This window comes from Panulirus ornatus, chromosome 52 (genome assembly GCF_036320965.1).
Source record: "Panulirus ornatus isolate Po-2019 chromosome 52, ASM3632096v1, whole genome shotgun sequence".
NCBI lineage: Eukaryota > Metazoa > Arthropoda > Malacostraca > Decapoda > Palinuridae > Panulirus > Panulirus ornatus.
In genome coordinates this window covers 6,970,608-6,988,822 of record NC_092275.1, presented here as the reverse complement: position 1 = coordinate 6,988,822, position 18,215 = coordinate 6,970,608, and the positions used below count along the sequence as shown (strand labels likewise).

Genomic DNA, 18,215 nt, shown 5'->3' with positions numbered 1-18,215 from the left:
ACTGACTCACTTCCCCAAGCCCTCTCATCCACAACAGACTGCATACTTGCCTCTCTCTCCAAAACTCTTCCATTTACCTCCCTAACAACCCCATCCACAAACAAACTAAACAACCGTAGGAACATCAAACACCCCTGCTGCAAACCGACATTCACTGGGAACTAATCACTTTCCTCTCTTCCTACTCGTACACATGCCTTACTTATATCCTTGGGAAAAACTTTTCACTTCTTCTAGCAACTTACCTCCCACACCATATAATCTTAAAACCTTCCACAAAGCGTCTCTATCAACCCTATCATATGCCTTCTCCAGATCCATGAATGCTACATACAAATCCATCTCTTTTTCGAAGTATTTCTCACATACATTCTTCAAAGCAAACACCTGATCTACACACCCTCTACCATTTCAGAAGCCACACTGCTCTTCCCTAATCTGATGCTCTGTACATGCCTTTACCCTCTCCATCAATACACTCCCATATAATTTCCCAGGAATACTCAACAAACTTATTCCTCTGTAATTCGACCACTCACCTTTATTCCCTTTGCCTTTGTACAATGGCAATATGCATGCATTCTGCCAATCCTCAGGCACCTCACCATGATCCATACATACACTGAATATCCTTACCAACCAATCAACAACACAGTCACCCCATTTTTTAATTAACTACACTGCAATTCCATGACAGCTAGAGGCTGAATGTGAATGAAAGTGGCCTTTGTTGTCTTTTCCTTGTACTACCTCGCGCACATTTGGGGGGAGGGGGTGGTTATTTTCATGTGTGGCGGGGTGGCAATGGGAATGACTACAGGCAGACAGTATGAATTATGTGCATGTGTATATCTGTATATGTCTGTGTGTGTATATATATGTATACGTTGAGATGTATAGGTATGTATATTTGCATGTGTGGATGTGTATGTATATACATGTGTATGTGGGAGGGTTGGGCCATTCTTTCGTCTGTTTCCTTGCGCTACCTCACTAATGCGGGAGACAGCGACAAAGCAAAATAAAATAAAATAAGTCCACTGCAATACCATCCAAACCCACCACCTTTGTGGATTTCATCCTCTGCAAAGCTTTCACTACACCTTCACTGTTTACCAAACCATTCTCCCTGACCCTCTCACTTCATACACCACCTTGACCATCAAACACATTCAACAAACCTTCAAAAAACTAACTCCATCTCCTTCTCACTTCATCCCTACCTCTTATTACCTCCCACTTGCCCCCTTCACCGATGTTCCCATTTGTTCTCTTGTCTTACACATGTCATTTATCTCCTTCCAAAACACCTTTTATTCTACCTAAAGTTTAATGATACTCTCTCACTCCAACTCTCATTTGCCCTCTTTTTCACCCCTTGTACCTGCACCTTTCTCTTGACCTTCTGCCGCTATCTTTTATACATCTCCCAGTCATTCGCAGTACTTCCCTGCAAGTATCATCCAAACGCTTCTCTTTTCTCTTTCGCTAACAACCTTACTTCTTCATCCCACCACTCACTACCCTTTCTAATCTGCCCACCTCCCATCAATCTCATGCCACATGTGTATGCATTGCACATGACAACTACAAAATGGATAAGAGTGAATTCAGCCATTCTTTGTCTATTCCTGGAACCACCTTACTACCACAAGAAACAGTGGACAAGTATGAAAGAAAGATGGCCTGAACATGCAGATGAGTGAAAGGCATGTTCAGGGTAAGAGTGAACTGGAATATGGCACACTAGCTAGGGTCAACATGCTGTCAATGAACTGAACCAGGGTATGTGAAGCATCCAGTGTAAACCATGGAAAGGCCTGTGGGACCTGATTGTGGATAGGGAGCTGTGGTTTAGGTGCTTTATACATGACAGAGAGAATGGATGTGAGCAGATATGGTCTTTCTTTGTCTGTTTCTAGTGCTACCTCACTAATGCAGGAGATGGCAATCAAGTATGAAAAAAAAATGGTTTCAGGAGAGAGAGAGAGAGAGAATGTATGAATCAGGTGCTTCTTTTGAAGAGCATGAGTGAAATCTTTTTTAATACTTGATTACCGTTTCCTGTATTCATGAGGTAGCACCAATAACATATGATAAAAAGGCCACAATGTTCACATCCATTCTCTAGCTGTCATATTCAATCCACCAAAACCACAGCTCTCTATCTACATCCGGGCCCTACAGACCTTTCAATGGTTTCCGCTGGCCACTTTACATGCACTGGTTCAGGATATTAACAGCATTCTGACTCCTGTAAACATCATCATTCCAATTCACTCCATCCCATGCAAGCATTTAACCCTACTGTGTGCTCAGGTTCCAATCACTCAAATTCTTATTCACACTATTCTTCCATCTCCAATTTGGTCTCCCCCTTCTCCTTGTCCCTTCCATTTCTGACACATATATCCTCTACATCAACCTCTCCTAACTCAATCTCTCCATATGTCTCAGCCAGTCCAGCACACCCCCTTCAACTCTCTCAACCAAACTCTTTATCACCACACCTCTCTCTTTCCCTTTTATTACTTAATCAAAGCAACTCACACCATATATTGTCCTCAAATATTTTCAATTCATCCATCCTCCTCTGCACATCGTGATTCATAGTCCATCACAGCTCATGCCTCACTTCCAAGCAATAATGTAGTATACCTTCAAACATATCCAATTTTACCCTCCCAGATAATGACCCATGTTTCCTTACATTCTACAATGCTCCTGGATGCTTCACTTTCTCACCCATTCTATGCCTTACTTCCATTTCCTTGGTTCCATTTGCTATTATATCCACTCCCAGGTACCTAAAACACTTCAATTCCTCCATTTTTTGTCCATCAAACTTACACCCCAACTAATCTATCCCTCTGTCCTGCTAAACCAAATAACCTTGCTTTTATTCACATTTATTTTCAGCTTCCTCCTTTCACACACCCTTTCAAACTCAGTCAAAAATTCTGCAGTTTCTCACTTGAATCCGCTACCAGTGGTGTGTCACCAGCAAACAGAAACTAAGTCACAAACTTTTGCAATCTCTCACTTGAATCTGCCAACAGTGGTGTCTCATCAGCAAACAAAAACTCCCTCACTTCCCAGGCCCCCCCATCCCTTACAAACTGCGCCCTTCCTACTCTCCCCAAGACTCTTATATCTACCTCCGTCACCAACCCATTCATAAACAAATTAAACAGACATGATGATAACATATATCCCTACCACAGACCACCCTTCAAATGGAATTACTTACTTCCCTCTCTTACTAATAGTAAACACATCTCATACCCTTGATAAAAACTTGTAACTGCTTATAGCAGCTTTCCTTCCACACCATATATTCTTAAAACCTTCTGCAAGGCATCTCTATCAACCTTATTATATGCTTTCTCCAGATCCATAAATGCCACATACAAATCCCGTTGTTTCTCTAAGTATTTCTCAAGCACATTCTATAAAGGAAACATTTGATCCACACACCCACCACCACTTCTGTAACCACATTGCTCCTCCCTAATCAAATGTTCTGTATATGCCTTCATGTTCTCAATCACTACTTTCTCATATAACCTAGTAGACAGCAGCATTAAGTAGACACAATTGGTGGTAGCAGTCAATAGGTAGGAGCCTCTGTTAACACTGAGCTAGAGTTGCCCTCTGCCAGCAGCCTGTTAAGGGTGACGCACTTAAGGTTAAGAAGCAGCACTAGAGTCCACAAGCTATGGAGACTCTACTGCCCCGGCCACCCACTTGAGGGAGTTCCAGTTGGAACAGGTGTCATAAATGGAGATAACAGAATAACAAACTTATACCTCCATAGATGGAACACTTACCTTTATCCCCTAAGCTTATGCACTGGCACTATAGAGGCATTCTGCTAAATGTAAAAGGTTAACTTGGTTTACAGCCCTTAAAAGACACAGAATGATCAACTCAAACATATTGGGTCCTGTAGTTCCAATACAATGCTTTATAATTACACCCCTATATTGTGATGTACTAAATCAACATCTAACCTAATCATGATATTTCAATCTGGGTGAATACTGAAATAATTTCTGAACCATGTTTACAACATGATTATTCATGTGCTCATTAACAACGAGTTTTTCTCAACACAATAAAAAAAGCATCCATAGAATATAAACATATCTACAATTTCCTTACTGGTTCAGGCTCAAATGTCATCTTCCTGCGCTTCTTGAGTGGAAGTGCCACCGACTCATGACTGCTACGTGAGCTAAAGCCAATGCATCCACTAGAGACTGCTGCTGGAGCTGGTGCAGGTGGAACAAAAAGGTGCTTCCCTGGAGTGGGTGGCATAGAATTCAGGCTGTTTGCACTCTCCTCACTCATTTGCAAGCCACGTGCCTGTTTTAAATAAAAAGTCTGAAAGTTTAAGACAGTCTGAAAGTTTAAAGGTATTCATGTATAAGCAAAAATGCTTGTAACAAATCTACATCTTTTAGCACAAGATTCGCAAAAATGCTTGAAACAAAACTATATTTCTCTCAACACTGGATTAGCTACCTTTAACAAATCAAAATATATAATCAAGACAAACTGTATACCAGCATCAAGTTACACTAGTGATCTGAAAAGCATCTACTTAAGACTAAATGATGTTACAGGTATTCACATGTAAAATAAATAAGTTATGATTGAATAAAATCACTTCAAATACAGTAACACAACATGGAAATGATGTAAAGAGTGTGCATTAGACAAGATGTGGTAGTTAAAAAACCTAAAAATTCTGAATAGGATGAAACTTCGTTGCAAAAGCAATCTGAGATTTTGGAAGAATATTTCATCATAACCCTTGGCATATCCAAAGCATTGACAGGACATGGCAAAAGTCTTTACTTTCTAAACTCCTCTCCTTCAATTTCACTACCTCTCTCTTTTCTAATGCATAGCTTCCTCTAAAAACATTCCATCAAGGTAATTGTTGATGGACCAACTTCCCTCTCCTGCTGTACCAATAGTATTGTCCTAACATCCACTCCATTCTTTTCTAAATAAATGATCTCTCTTCTATTCCAAACATTATTCACTTTCATGCTGATGATTCCACTTTACATAATTCAACTAATTTCTTCTTCCTTCCTCCCTTAATACTTTTTCTCTTTCTTGTACTGTTCCTATTTCCTCTTTCAATCTGGACTTATGCAGCATTTGAGAGAGGGGTTTCAGTAACCTTGTAAAATCTAATAGCGCTAAAATAAATTTCTGCCTATATCGCTTTCTAGGAATCGTTTGTTTCCCTCTGTCCGAGTTCAAAACACCCAAATTCAACCCTGCAATAATATAAACAAGTAGAGTATAGTCATACTCTCAACAGTATGCAGATATCCCCAAATAATCAACATTACAAAGGATAATTCACAAAAACTCAGAGTGCTGTACAGGACCCAAATTCATTCTTTTTTTTCTTTTTTTTTTTGCTGCTGTCTCCCGCGTTTGCGAGGTAGCGCAAGGAAACAGACAAAAGAAATGGCCCAACCCACCCCCATACACATGTATATACATACGTCCACACACGCAAATATACATACCTACACAGCTTTCCATGGTTTACCCCAGACGCTTCACATGCCCTGATTCAATCCACTGACAGCACGTCAACTTCGGTATACCACATCGATCCAATTCACTCTATTCCTTGCCCTCCTTTCACCCTCCTGCATGTTCAGATCCCGATCACACAAAATCTTTTTCACTCCATCTTTCCACCTCCATTTGGTCTCCCACTTCTCCTCGTTCCCTCCACCTCCGACACATATATCCTCTTGGTCAATCTTTCCTCACTCATTCTCTCCATGTGCCCAAACCATTTCAAAACACCCTCTTCTGCTCTCTCAACCATGCTCTTTTTATTTCCACACATCTCTCTTACCCTTATATTACTTACTCGATCAAACCACCTCACACCACACATTGTCCTCAAACATCTCATTTCCAGCACATCCACCCTCCTGCGCACAACTCTATCCATAGCCCATGCCTCGCAACAATACAACATTGTTGGAACCACTATTCCTTCAAACATACCCATTTTTGCTTTCCGAGATAATGTTCTCGACTTCCACACATTCTTCAAGGCTCCCAGGATTTTCGCCCCCTCCCCCACCCTATGATCCACTTCTGCTTCCATGGTTCCATCCGCTGCCAGATCCACTCCCAGATATCTAAAACATTTTACTTCCTCCAGTATTTCTCCATTCAAACTTACCTCCCAATTGACTTGACCCTCAACCCTACCGTACCTAATAACCTTGCTCTTATTCACATTTACTCTTAACTTTCTTCTTTCACACACTTTACCAAACTCAGTCACCAGCTTCTGTAGTTTCTCACATGAATCAGCCACCAGCACTGTATCATCAGCGAACAACAACTGACTCACTTCCCAAGCTCTCTCATCCACAACAGACTTCATACTTGCCCCTCTTTCCAAAACTCTTGCATTCACCTCCCTAACAACCCCATCCATAAACAAATTAAACAACCATGGAGACATCACACACCCCTGCCGCAAACCTACATTCAATGAGAACCAATCACTTTCCTCTCTTCCTACACGTACACATGCCTTACATCCTCGATAAAAACTTTTCACTGCTTCTAACAACTTGCCTCCCACACCATATACTCTTAATACCTTCCACAGAGCATCTCTATCAACTCTATCATGTGCCTTCTCCAGATCCATAAATGCTACATACAAATCCATTTGCTTTTCTAAGTATTTTTCACATACATTCTTCAAAGCAAACACCTGATCCACACATCCTCTATCACTTCTGAAACCACACTGCTCTTCCCCAATCTGATGCTCTGTACATGCCTTCACCCTCTCAATCAATACCCTCCCATATAATTTACCAGGAATACTCAACAAACTTATACCTCTGTAATTTGAGCACTCACTCTTATCCCCTTTGCCTTTGTACAATGGCACTATGCACGCATTCTGCCAATCCTCAGGCACCTCACCATGAGTCATACATACATTAAATAACCTTACCAACCAGTCAACAATACAGTCACCCCCTTTTTTAATAAATTCCACTGCAATACCATCCAAACCTGCTGCCTTGCCGGCTTTCATCTTCCGCAAAGCTTTTACTACCTCTTCTCTGTTTACCAAATCATTTTCCCTAACCCTCTCACTTTGCACACCACCTCGACCAAAACACCCTATATCTGCCACTCTATCATCAAACACATTCAACAACCTTCAAAATACTCACTCCATCTCCTTCTCACATCACCACTACTTGTTTTCACCTCCCCATTTGCGCCCTTCACTGAAGTTCCCATTTCCTCCCTTGTCTTACGCACTTTATTTACCTCCTTCCAGAACATCTTTTTATTCTCCCTAAAATTTAATGATACTCTCTCACCCCAACTCTCATTTGCCCTCTTTTTCACCTCTTGCACCTTTCTCTTGACCTCCTGTCTCTTTCTTTTATACATCTCCCACTCAATTGCATTTTTTCCCTGCAAAAATCGTCCAAATGCCTCTCTCTTCTCTTTCACTAATAATCTTACTTCTTCATCCCACCACTCACTACCCTTTCTAATCAACCCACCTCCCACTCTTCTCATGCCACAAGCATCTTTTGCGCAATCCATCACTGATTCCCTAAATACATCCCATTCCTCCCCCACTCCCCTTACTTCCATTGTTCTCACCTTTTTCCATTCTGTACTCAGTCTCTCCTGGTACTTCCTGACACAAGTCTCCTTCCCAAGCTCACTTACTCTCACCACCCTCTTCACCCCAACATTCACTCTTCTTTTCTGAAAACCCATACAAATCTTCACCTTGGCCTCCACAAGATAATGATCAGACATCCCTCCAGTTGCACCTCTCAGCACATTAACATCCAAAAGTCTCTCTTTCGCGCGCCTGTCAATTAACACGTAATCCAATAATTCTTGTGAGGGTTTTTTTTATTTTCATAAGTATGTAATTCTGCTCACACGATTGGGGTGGCTCATCCTACAACTCTCTGTTATCTTGAGTGGAATCTGAAAGCCTTCTTTTTTTATACTTTAAATATTATACTTAATAGCCGTCTCCCGTGTTAGCAAGGTAGCACATGGAAACAGACAAAAGGATAGCCCAACCCAGCCACATACACATACATATATACAAAAACGTCCACACATGCACATATACATACCTATACATTTCAACATATACATACATATACATACACAGACATATACATATATACACATGTGCATCTTCATATTTGCTGCCTTCATCCATTCCTGTTACCACCCCCCACACAAGAAATAGCAATCCCCACCCCTGCGTGCGTGCACGAGGTAGCACTAGGAAAAGACTAAATAGGCCACATTCATTCACACTTAGTCTCTAGCTGTCATGTGTAATTCAACGAAACCATGGCTCCCTTTCCACATCCAGGCCCTACAAAACTTTCCATAGCTCACCCCAGACACTTAACATGCCCTAGTTCAATTCACTGACAACACATCCACCCCAGTATATCACATCGTTCCAATTCACTCTATTCCTTGCACGCCTTTCACCCTCCTCTATGTTTAGGCCCCGATCACTCAAAATCTTTTTTACTCCATCCTTCCACCTCCAATTTGGTCTCCTGCTTCTCCTCGTTCCTTCTACCTCTGACAGATATATCCTCTTTGTCAATCTTTCCTAACTCATTCTCTCCATGTGACCAAACCATTTCAACACACCCTCTTCAGCTCTCTCAACCACATTCTTTTTATTACCACACATATCTCTTACCCTTTCATTACTCACTCAATCAAACTTCCTCACACCACATAATGTTCTCAAACATTTCATTTCCAACACATCCACCCTCCTCCACACAACCCTATATATGGCCCATGCCTCACAGCCATACAACATTGTTGGAACGACTATTCCTTCAAACATACCCATTTTTACTCTCTGAGATAACGTTCTTGCCTTCCACACATTCTTCAACAATCCCAGAACCTTCATCATCTACCCCACCCTGTGACTCACTTCCCCTTTCATGGTTCAATCCGCTGCCAAATCCACTCCCAGATATCTAAAACACTTCACTTTCTCCAGTTTTTCTCCATTCAAACTTACATCCCAATTAACTTGTCTCTCAACCTTACTGAACCTAATAACCTTGCTCTTATTCACATATACTCTCAGCTTTCTTCTTTCACACACTTTACCAAACTCAGTCACCAACTTCTGCAGTTTCTCACACGAATCAGCCACCAGCACTTATCATCAGTAAACAACAACTAACACTTTCCAGCCCTCTCATCCACAACAGACTATATACTTGCTCCTCTCCAAAACTCTTCCATTCACCTTCCTAACAACCTCATCCATAAACAAATTAAACAACCTTGGAGACATCACACACCTCTGCCACAAACCAACATTTACAGGGAACCAATCACTTTCCTCTCTCCCTACTCATACACTTGCCTTACTTAAATCCTTGGGAAAAACTTTTCACTGCTTCTAGCAACTTACCTCCCACACCATACACTCTTAAGACCTTCCACAAAGCATCTCTATCACCCCTATCATATGCCTTCTCCAGATCCATAAATGCTATATACAAATCCATCTGTTTTTCTAAGTATTTCTCACATACATTCTTCAAAGCAAACACCTGATCCACACATCCTCTATCACTTCTGAAACCACACTGCTCTTCCCCAATCTGATGCTCTGTACATGCCTTTACCCTCTCAATCAATACCCTCATATATAATTTCCCAGGAATACTCAACAAACTTTTTTTTTTTTTTTTTTTTTATACTTTGTCGCTGTTTCCCGCGTTTGCGAGGTAGCACAAGGAAACAGACGAAAGAAATGGCCCAACCCCCCCCCCCATACACATGTATATACATACGTCCACACACGCAAATATACATACCTACACAGCTTTCCATGGTTTACCCCAGACACTTCACATGCCTTGATTCAATCCACTGACAGCACGTCAACCCCGGTATACCACATCGCTCCAATTCACTCTATTCCTTGCCCTCCTTTCACCCTCCTGCATGTTCAGGCCCCGATCACACAAAATCTTTTTCACTCCATCTTTCCACCTCCAATTTGGTCTCCCTCTTCTCCTCGTTCCCTCCACCTCCGACACATATATCCTCTTGGTCAATCTTTCCTCACTCATTCTCTCCATGTGCCCAAACCACTTCAAAACACCCTCTTCTGCTCTCTCAACCACGCTCTTTTTATTTCCACACATCTCTCTTACCCTTACGTTACTCACTCGATCAAACCACCTCACACCACACATTGTCCTCAAACATCTCATTTCCAGCACATCCATCCTCCTGCGCACAACTCTATCCATAGCCCACGCCTCGCAACCATACAACATTGTTGGAACCACTATTCCTTCAAACATACCCATTTTTGCTTTCCGAGATAATGTTCTCGACTTCCACACATTCTTCAAGGCCCCCAGAATTTTCGCCCCCTCCCCCACCCTATGATCCACTTCCGCTTTCATGGTTCCATCCGCTGCCAGATCCACTCCCAGATATCTAAAACACTTCACTTCCTCCAGTTTTTCTCCATTCAAAATCACCTCCCAATTGACTTGACCCTCAACCCTACTGTACCTAATAACCTTGCTCTTATTCACATTTACTCTTAACTTTCTTCTTCCACACACTTTACCAAACTCAGTCACCAGCTTCTGCAGTTTCTCACATGAATCAGCCACCAGCGCTGTATCATCAGCGAACAACAACTGACTCACTTTGCCTTTGTAAAATGGCATTATGCATGCATTCTGCCAATCCTCAGTCACTTCACCATAAAACATACATACAATGAATACCCTTACCAACCAGTCAACAACACAGTCACCCACTTTTTTTTTTAAATTCCACTACCGTACCATTCAAACCCGCCACCATGCCGGCTTTCATCTTCTGAAAAGCTTTTACTAACTCTTCTCTGTTCACCAAACCATTCTCCCTGACCTCTCACTTCGCAAACCACTTGCCATTCTATCATCAAACAGATTCAACAAACCTTCAAAATACTCTCTCCATTTCTTTCTCATTTCACCACTACCTGTTATTACCTCCCCATTAGCCCCTTTCATCAGTGGACCCATTTGTTCTCTTGTCTTATACACTTTATTTACCTCCTTCCAAAACATCTTTTTATTCTCCCTAAAATTTCATGATACTCTCACCCCAACTCTCATTTGCCCTCCTTTACACCTCTTGCACCTTTCTCTTGACCTCCTGCCTCTTTCTTTTATACATCTTCCGGTCATTTGCAATACTTCCCAGCAAAAATTGACCAAATTCCTCTCTCTTCTCTTTCACTAATAATCTTACTTCTTCATCCCACCACTCACTACCCTTTCTAATCATTGGCCAGAAAAGAAGAGAGAATGTTGGGGTAAAGAGAGTTGTGAGAGTAATTGAGCTTGGAAAGGAGACTTGTGTGAGGAAGTACCAGGAGAGATTGAGTGCTGAATGGAAAAAGGCAAAACCAAATGATGTAAGGGGAGTGGGTTGAGGAATGGGATGTGTTTAGGGAAGCAGTGATGGCTTGTGCAAGAGATGAAAACCTCTACAAATCTTCACCTTCGCTTCCAAAAAATAATGAACAGGCATCCCTCCCGTTGCCCCTCTCAGCACATCAACTTCCAAAAGTCTCTCTTTCACACGCCTATCAATTAACACATAATCCAATAACACTCACTGGCCATCTGTCCTACTTACATATGTATACTTATGTATATCTCTCTTTTTAAACCAGGTATTCCCAATCATCAGTCCTTTTTCAGCACACAAATCCACAAGCTCTTTACCATTTCCATTTACAAAACTGAACACACCCATGTACACCAATTATACCCTCAACTGCCACATTACTCACCTTTGCATTCAAATCACCCATCACTATAACCCAGTCTCGAGCATCAAAGCTGCTAATGCACTCACTCAGCTGCTCTCAAAACACTTGCTTCTCATCATCTTTCTTCTCATAACCAGGTGCATAGGCACCAATAATCACCCATCTCTCTCCATCCACTTTCAGTTTTACCAATATCTAGAGTTTACTTTCTTACACTCTATCACATACTCCCACAACTCCTGCTTCAAGAGTAGTGCTACTCATTCCTTTGCTCTTGGCCTCACACCAACCCCTGACTTTACTCCCAAGACATTCCCAAACCGCTCTTCCCTTTTACCCTTGAGCTTCATCTCACTCAGAGCCAAAACATCTAGGTTCCTTTCCTCACACATATTACCTTATTTTATCATTATTCTATTTTGCTTTGTCTCTGTCTCCCACATTAGCGAGGTAGCGCAAGGAAACAAACGAAAGAATGGCCCAACCCACCCACATACACATGTATATACATACACGTCCACACACACAAATATACATACCTATACATCTCAATGTACACATATATATACACACACAGACATATAAATATATACACATGTACATAATTCATACTGTCTGCCTTTATTTATTCCCATCGCCACCTCGCCACACATGGAATAACATCCCCCTCCCCCCTCATGTGTGCGAGGTAGCGCAAGGAAAGGACAACAAAGGCCCCATTCATTCACACTCAGTCTCTAGCTGTCATGTAATAATGCACCGAAACCACAGCTCCCATTCCACATCCAGGCCACACAGAACTTTCCATGGTTTACCCCAGACGCTTCACATGCCCTGGTTCAATCCATTGACAGCACGTCGACCCCGGTATACCACATCGTTCCAATTCACTCTATTCCTTGCACACCCTTCACCCTCCTGCATGTTCAGGCCCCGATCACTCAAAATCTTTTTCACTCCATCTTTCCACCTCCAATTTGGTCTCACACTTCTCCTCATTCCCTCCACCTCTGACACATATATCCTCTTGGTAAAGTGTTTTAGATATCTGGGAGTGGATCTGTAAGCGGATGGAACCATGGAAGCGGAAGTGAATCATAGGGTGGGGGAGGGGGCGAAAATTCTGGGAGCCTTGAAGAATGTTTGGAAGTCGAGAACATTATCTCGGAAAGCAAAAATGGGTATGTTTGAAGGAATAGTGGTTCCAAAAATGTTGTATGGCTGCGAGGCGTGGGCTATGGATAGAGTTGTGCGCAGGAGGGTGGATGTGCTGGAAATGAGATGTTTGAGGACAATATATGGTGTGAGGTGGTTTGATCGAGTAAGTAATGTAAGGGTAAGAGAGATGTGTGGAAATAAAAAGAGTGTGGTTGAGAGAGCAGAAGAGGGTGTTTTGAAATGGTTTGGTCACATGGAGAGGAACATACTACCTATCTCTCCTTTTTTCTCATCTTGGTTACATCCACACACATTTAGACACCCCAATCTGAGCCTTCGAGAAGCATGAGCATTCACCACATGACTCCTTCTTCTGTTTCCTCTTTTAGAAAATTAAAATACAAGAAGGGGAGGGTTTCTAGACCCCACTCCCGCCCCCTTTAGTCGCCTTCTACGACAAGCGGGGAATATGTGGGTATTCTTTCTCCCCTATCCCAAGGGAAATTAGGGAAAGCCTTGTATCTCATTAATATTTCTGAGAGCTGCTGCTCTCTTTCTACTCTTTATATGTTACTTCATCCATTGTTCTTATGAACTGTCTGTATGAGTCCATGCCTCCAAGGTTCAAACCCATGACATGTTTGGCTGACACTGATGCAGAGTCTCACAATCTAAGAAGTGGCTATCATGATATTTTCTTCTTCCCTAGAACAGCTAAGTGGTGGAATTCTCTTCCTTCTTTTGTCTTTCCCTTTTCATATAACCTTTCTTCCTATACGAATCAGGTCTACAAACTCCTGTGGGGCCCTGATTAATTTCAACTTTCTTTTCCTTTTTACATACACCCAAGACAGCCTCAACTGGGGCATATTTAGCCCAAGTCATGTCAATCACTATTAAAACTGAAAATAGTAACGAAAAAGATATAAAGTACTTTTGAAGTTTGGCCTTAATAACTGGGAACATGAAGAGGATTGGTTGTTCCAGAGCAATTAATACAGAAGAATGCCTTATCATGGAAAAAATTGAAACACTTTTCATATATAGTACACTGGAGTTCAATATATTGAGGGCCTCAGCTAAGGGTGAAAGGATGGCATAGCTCTGTGGAAAAATGACTGCTAACTGAAAAATGCAATAAAGGTAAAGTACTCTGATGGAAAAAAAAAAGGGGGATCAAAGAAAAATAGTAGATACTGAAAGACATTTAAGAGGCAAATGGTACTGAGGCACACAATTTTTTTTTTTTTTTTTTTTTTTTTTTTTTGCCGCTGTCTCCTGCGTTTGCGAGGTAGCACAAGGCAACAGACGAAAGAAATGGCCCAACCCACCCCCATACACATGTATATACATACGTCCACACACGCAAATATACATACCTACACAGCTTTCCATGGTTTACCCCAGACGCTTCACATGCCTTGATTCAATCCACTGACAGCACGTCAACCCCGGTATACCACATCGCTCCAATTCACTCTATTCCTTGCCCTCCTTTCACCCTCCTGCATGTTCAGGCCCCGATCACACAAAATCTTTTTCACTCCATCTTTCCACCTCCAATTTGGTCTCCCTCTTCTCCTCGTTCCCTCCACCTCCGACACACATATCCTCTTGGTCAATCTTTCCTCACTCATTCTCTCCATGTGACCAAACCATTTCAAAACACCCTCTTCTGCTCTCTCAACCACGCTCTTTTTATTTCCACACATCTCTCTTACCCTTACGTTACTTACTCGATCAAACCACCTCACACCACACATTGTCCTCAAACATCTCATTTCCAGCACATCCATCCTCCTGCGCACAACTCTATCCATAGTCCACACCTCGCAACCATACAACATTGTTGGAACCACTATTCCTTCAAACATACCCATTTTTGCTTTCCGAGATAATGTTCTCGACTTCCACACATTCTTCAAGGCTCCCAGAATTTTCGCCCCCTCCCCCACCCTATGATCCACTTCCGCTTCCATGTTTCCATCCGCTGCCAGATCCACTCCCAGATATCTAAAACACTTCACTTCCTCCAGTTTTTCTCCATTCAAACTCACCTCCCAATTGACTTGACCCTCAACCCTACTGTACCTAATAACCTTGCTCTTATTCACATTTACTCTTAACTTTCTTCTTTCACACACTTTACCAAACTCAGTCACCAGCTTCTGCAGTTTCTCACATGAATCAGCCACCAGCACTGTATCATCAGTGAACAACAACTGACTCACTTCCCAAGCTCTCTCATCCCCAACAGACTTCATACTTGCCCCTCTTTCCAAAACTCTTGCATTCACCTCCCTAACAACCCCATCCATAAACAAATTAAACAACCATGGAGACATCACACACCCCTGCCGCAAACCTACATTCACTGAGAACCAATCACTTTCCTCTCTTCCTACACGTACACATGCCTTACATCCTCGATAAAAACTTTTCACTACTTCTAACAACTTGCCTCCCACACCATATACTCTTAATACCTTCCACAGAGCATCTCTATCAACTCTATCATGTGCCTTCTCCAGATCCATAAATGCTACATACAAATCCATTTGCTTTTCTAAGTATTTTTCACATACATTCTTCAAAGCAAACACCTGATCCACACATCCTCTACCACTTCTGAAACCACACTGCTCTTCCCCAATCTGATGCTCTGTACATGCCTTCACCCTCTCAATCAATACCCTCCCATATAATTTGCCAGGAATACTCAACAGACTTATACCTCTGTAATTTGAGCACTCACTCTTATCCCCTTTGCCTTTGTACAATGGCACTATGCACGCATTCCGCCAATCCTCAGGCACCTCACCATGAGTCATACATACATTAAATAACCTTACCAACCAGTCAACAATACAGTCACCCCCTTTTTTAATAAATTCCACTGCAATACCATCCAAACCTGCTGCCTTGCCGGCTTTCATCTTCCGCAAAGCTTTTACCACCTCTTCTCTGTTTACCAAATCATTTTCCCTAACCCTCTCACTTTGCACACCACCTCGACCAAAACACCCTATATCTGCCACTCTATCATCAAACACATTCAACAAACCTTCAAAATACTCACTCCATCTCCTTCTCACATCACCACTACTTGTTATCACCTCCCCATTTGCGCCCTTCACTGAAGTTCCCATTTCCTCCCTTGTCTTACGCACTTTATTTACCTCCTTCCAGAACATCTTTTTATTCTCCCTAAAATTTAATGATACTCTCTCACCCCAACTCTCATTTGCCCTTTTTTTCACCTCTTGCACCTTTCTCTTGACCTCCTGTCTCTTTCTTTTATACGTCTCCCACTCAATTGCATTTTTTCCCTGCAAAAATCGTCCAAATGCCTCTCTCTTCTCTTTCACTAATACTCTTACTTCTTCATCCCACCACTCACTACCCTTTCTAATCAACCCACCTCCCACTCTTCTCATGCCACAAGCATCTTTTGCGCAATCCATCACTGATTCCCTAAATACATCCCATTCCTCCCCCACTCCCCTTACTTCCATTGTTCTCACCTTTTTCCATTCTGTACTCAGTCTCTCCTGGTACTTCCTCACACAAGTCTCCTTCCCAAGCTCACTTACTCTCACCACCCTCTTCACCCCAACATTCACTCTTCTTTTCTGGAAACCCATACAAATCTTCACCTTAGCCTCCACAAGATAATGATCAGACATCCCTCCAGTTGCACCTCTCAGCACATTAACATCCAAAAGTCTCTCTTTCGTGCGCCTGTCAATTAACACGTAATCCAATAACGCTCTCTGGCCATCTCTCCTACTTACATAAGTATACTTATGTATATCTCGCTTTTTAAACCAGGTACTCCCAATCATCAGTCCTTTTTCAGCACATAAATCTACAAGCTCTTCACCATTTCCATTTACAAACAACACTGAACACCCCATGTATACCAATTATTCCCTCAACTGCCACATTACTCACCTATGCATTCAAATCACCCAACACTATACCCCGGTCTCGTGCATCAAAACCACTAACACACTCATTCAGCTGCTCCCAAAACACTTGCACACAATAGGTAATCTTTTTCATGAAAGGCACATACTCAAACCTTAAGGTAGAAAGATATGTTGTGAGATTAGAAAAAATCCAATGAAAACCAATGAATAACTGGATTTCTGAGAAAACTAATGCCTGAAGCTGAGCTATCAGATGGGATGAATTTCCTGAAAGGTCGATTTGGCAACTCAATGAAGCATAAGGAGTTACGAACAAAGAGGTAAACAAATATTGTTGTACTGTGCTGAGAGTCATCAAACAGATTCAAAGTGTTCCCAGGTGATATTAATACATAGAGACAATGCATGCAGAAAATAACTATAATACTTTTAAAAGACATGAGTGGGTGAAAGTAAAAAAGACAAATATTACAGTGAAAGATACAATGTTGTGAAAGATTATTTGTGTCAGAAACAATCGTTTGAAATCTTGTTCACATTTTCCACATTAGCGAGGCAGTGGCAGAAGTAGAAGAACAGCGTCATCTGGTTACATCCAATCTCTAGCTGTTATCATAAAGCAGAGAAACCACAATTTGGTCCCACAGACCTTTCCCTGGTTTTCCCTGACTGACTCACATTACCTGGTTCAGCACACTGACAGCATGTCATCACCTGTATGAAACATCCCTCCAAATTGCTTTATCCCATGTACAGGTAAAACCCTCCTCCAAATTCAGTATCTTTCGCTCCATCCTTGCATCCTTGTGCCCCCCCCCCATGTTCATTCCACTTTTGACAAGTACATACTCTCAATCAGTTTCTCCTCACTCATCCTTTCCCTACCTCCCAAGCATTTCAACATATCGTCTTCAGCTCTTTTATACATATTTCTTACGACCAAAACTCTCTCATAGCATCATTTCTAAATGATCAACCCTCCTCACATTTCACTTTAAATACATGCACCATCTCCCATTCTTTTTTAAGTGTTCAAGCCTTGCATCTACAGAGCACTCTCCAAACTACTCTACCGTCAAACACACCCCTCTTTGCCTTCACAGCCTTTAACTTCCCTTAATAAAGTCTTAAAACACCCAAGACCTTTGCCTAGTCACCCATCCTACAGTTCACTTCAGATCAACACATAACCACATATTTGTAGTGTTTAGAGGAGGTTCTGC

The 18,215-nt window shown here is 41.9% G+C and overlaps 1 protein-coding gene across 2 annotated transcripts in view; it reads right to left on the bottom strand.

The window, feature by feature from the left end:
* The window catches only part of LOC139765018 (uncharacterized), a 160,766-nt gene that overhangs the window by 26,561 nt on the left and 115,990 nt on the right, over positions 1-18,215 (bottom strand). For both annotated transcript variants that reach the window (XM_071692092.1, XM_071692091.1), the window contains exon 17: positions 4,165-4,368. In XM_071692092.1, the coding sequence (XP_071548193.1) occupies positions 4,165-4,368 (204 nt within the window). The remainder of the gene's footprint in view (positions 1-4,164; positions 4,369-18,215) is intronic.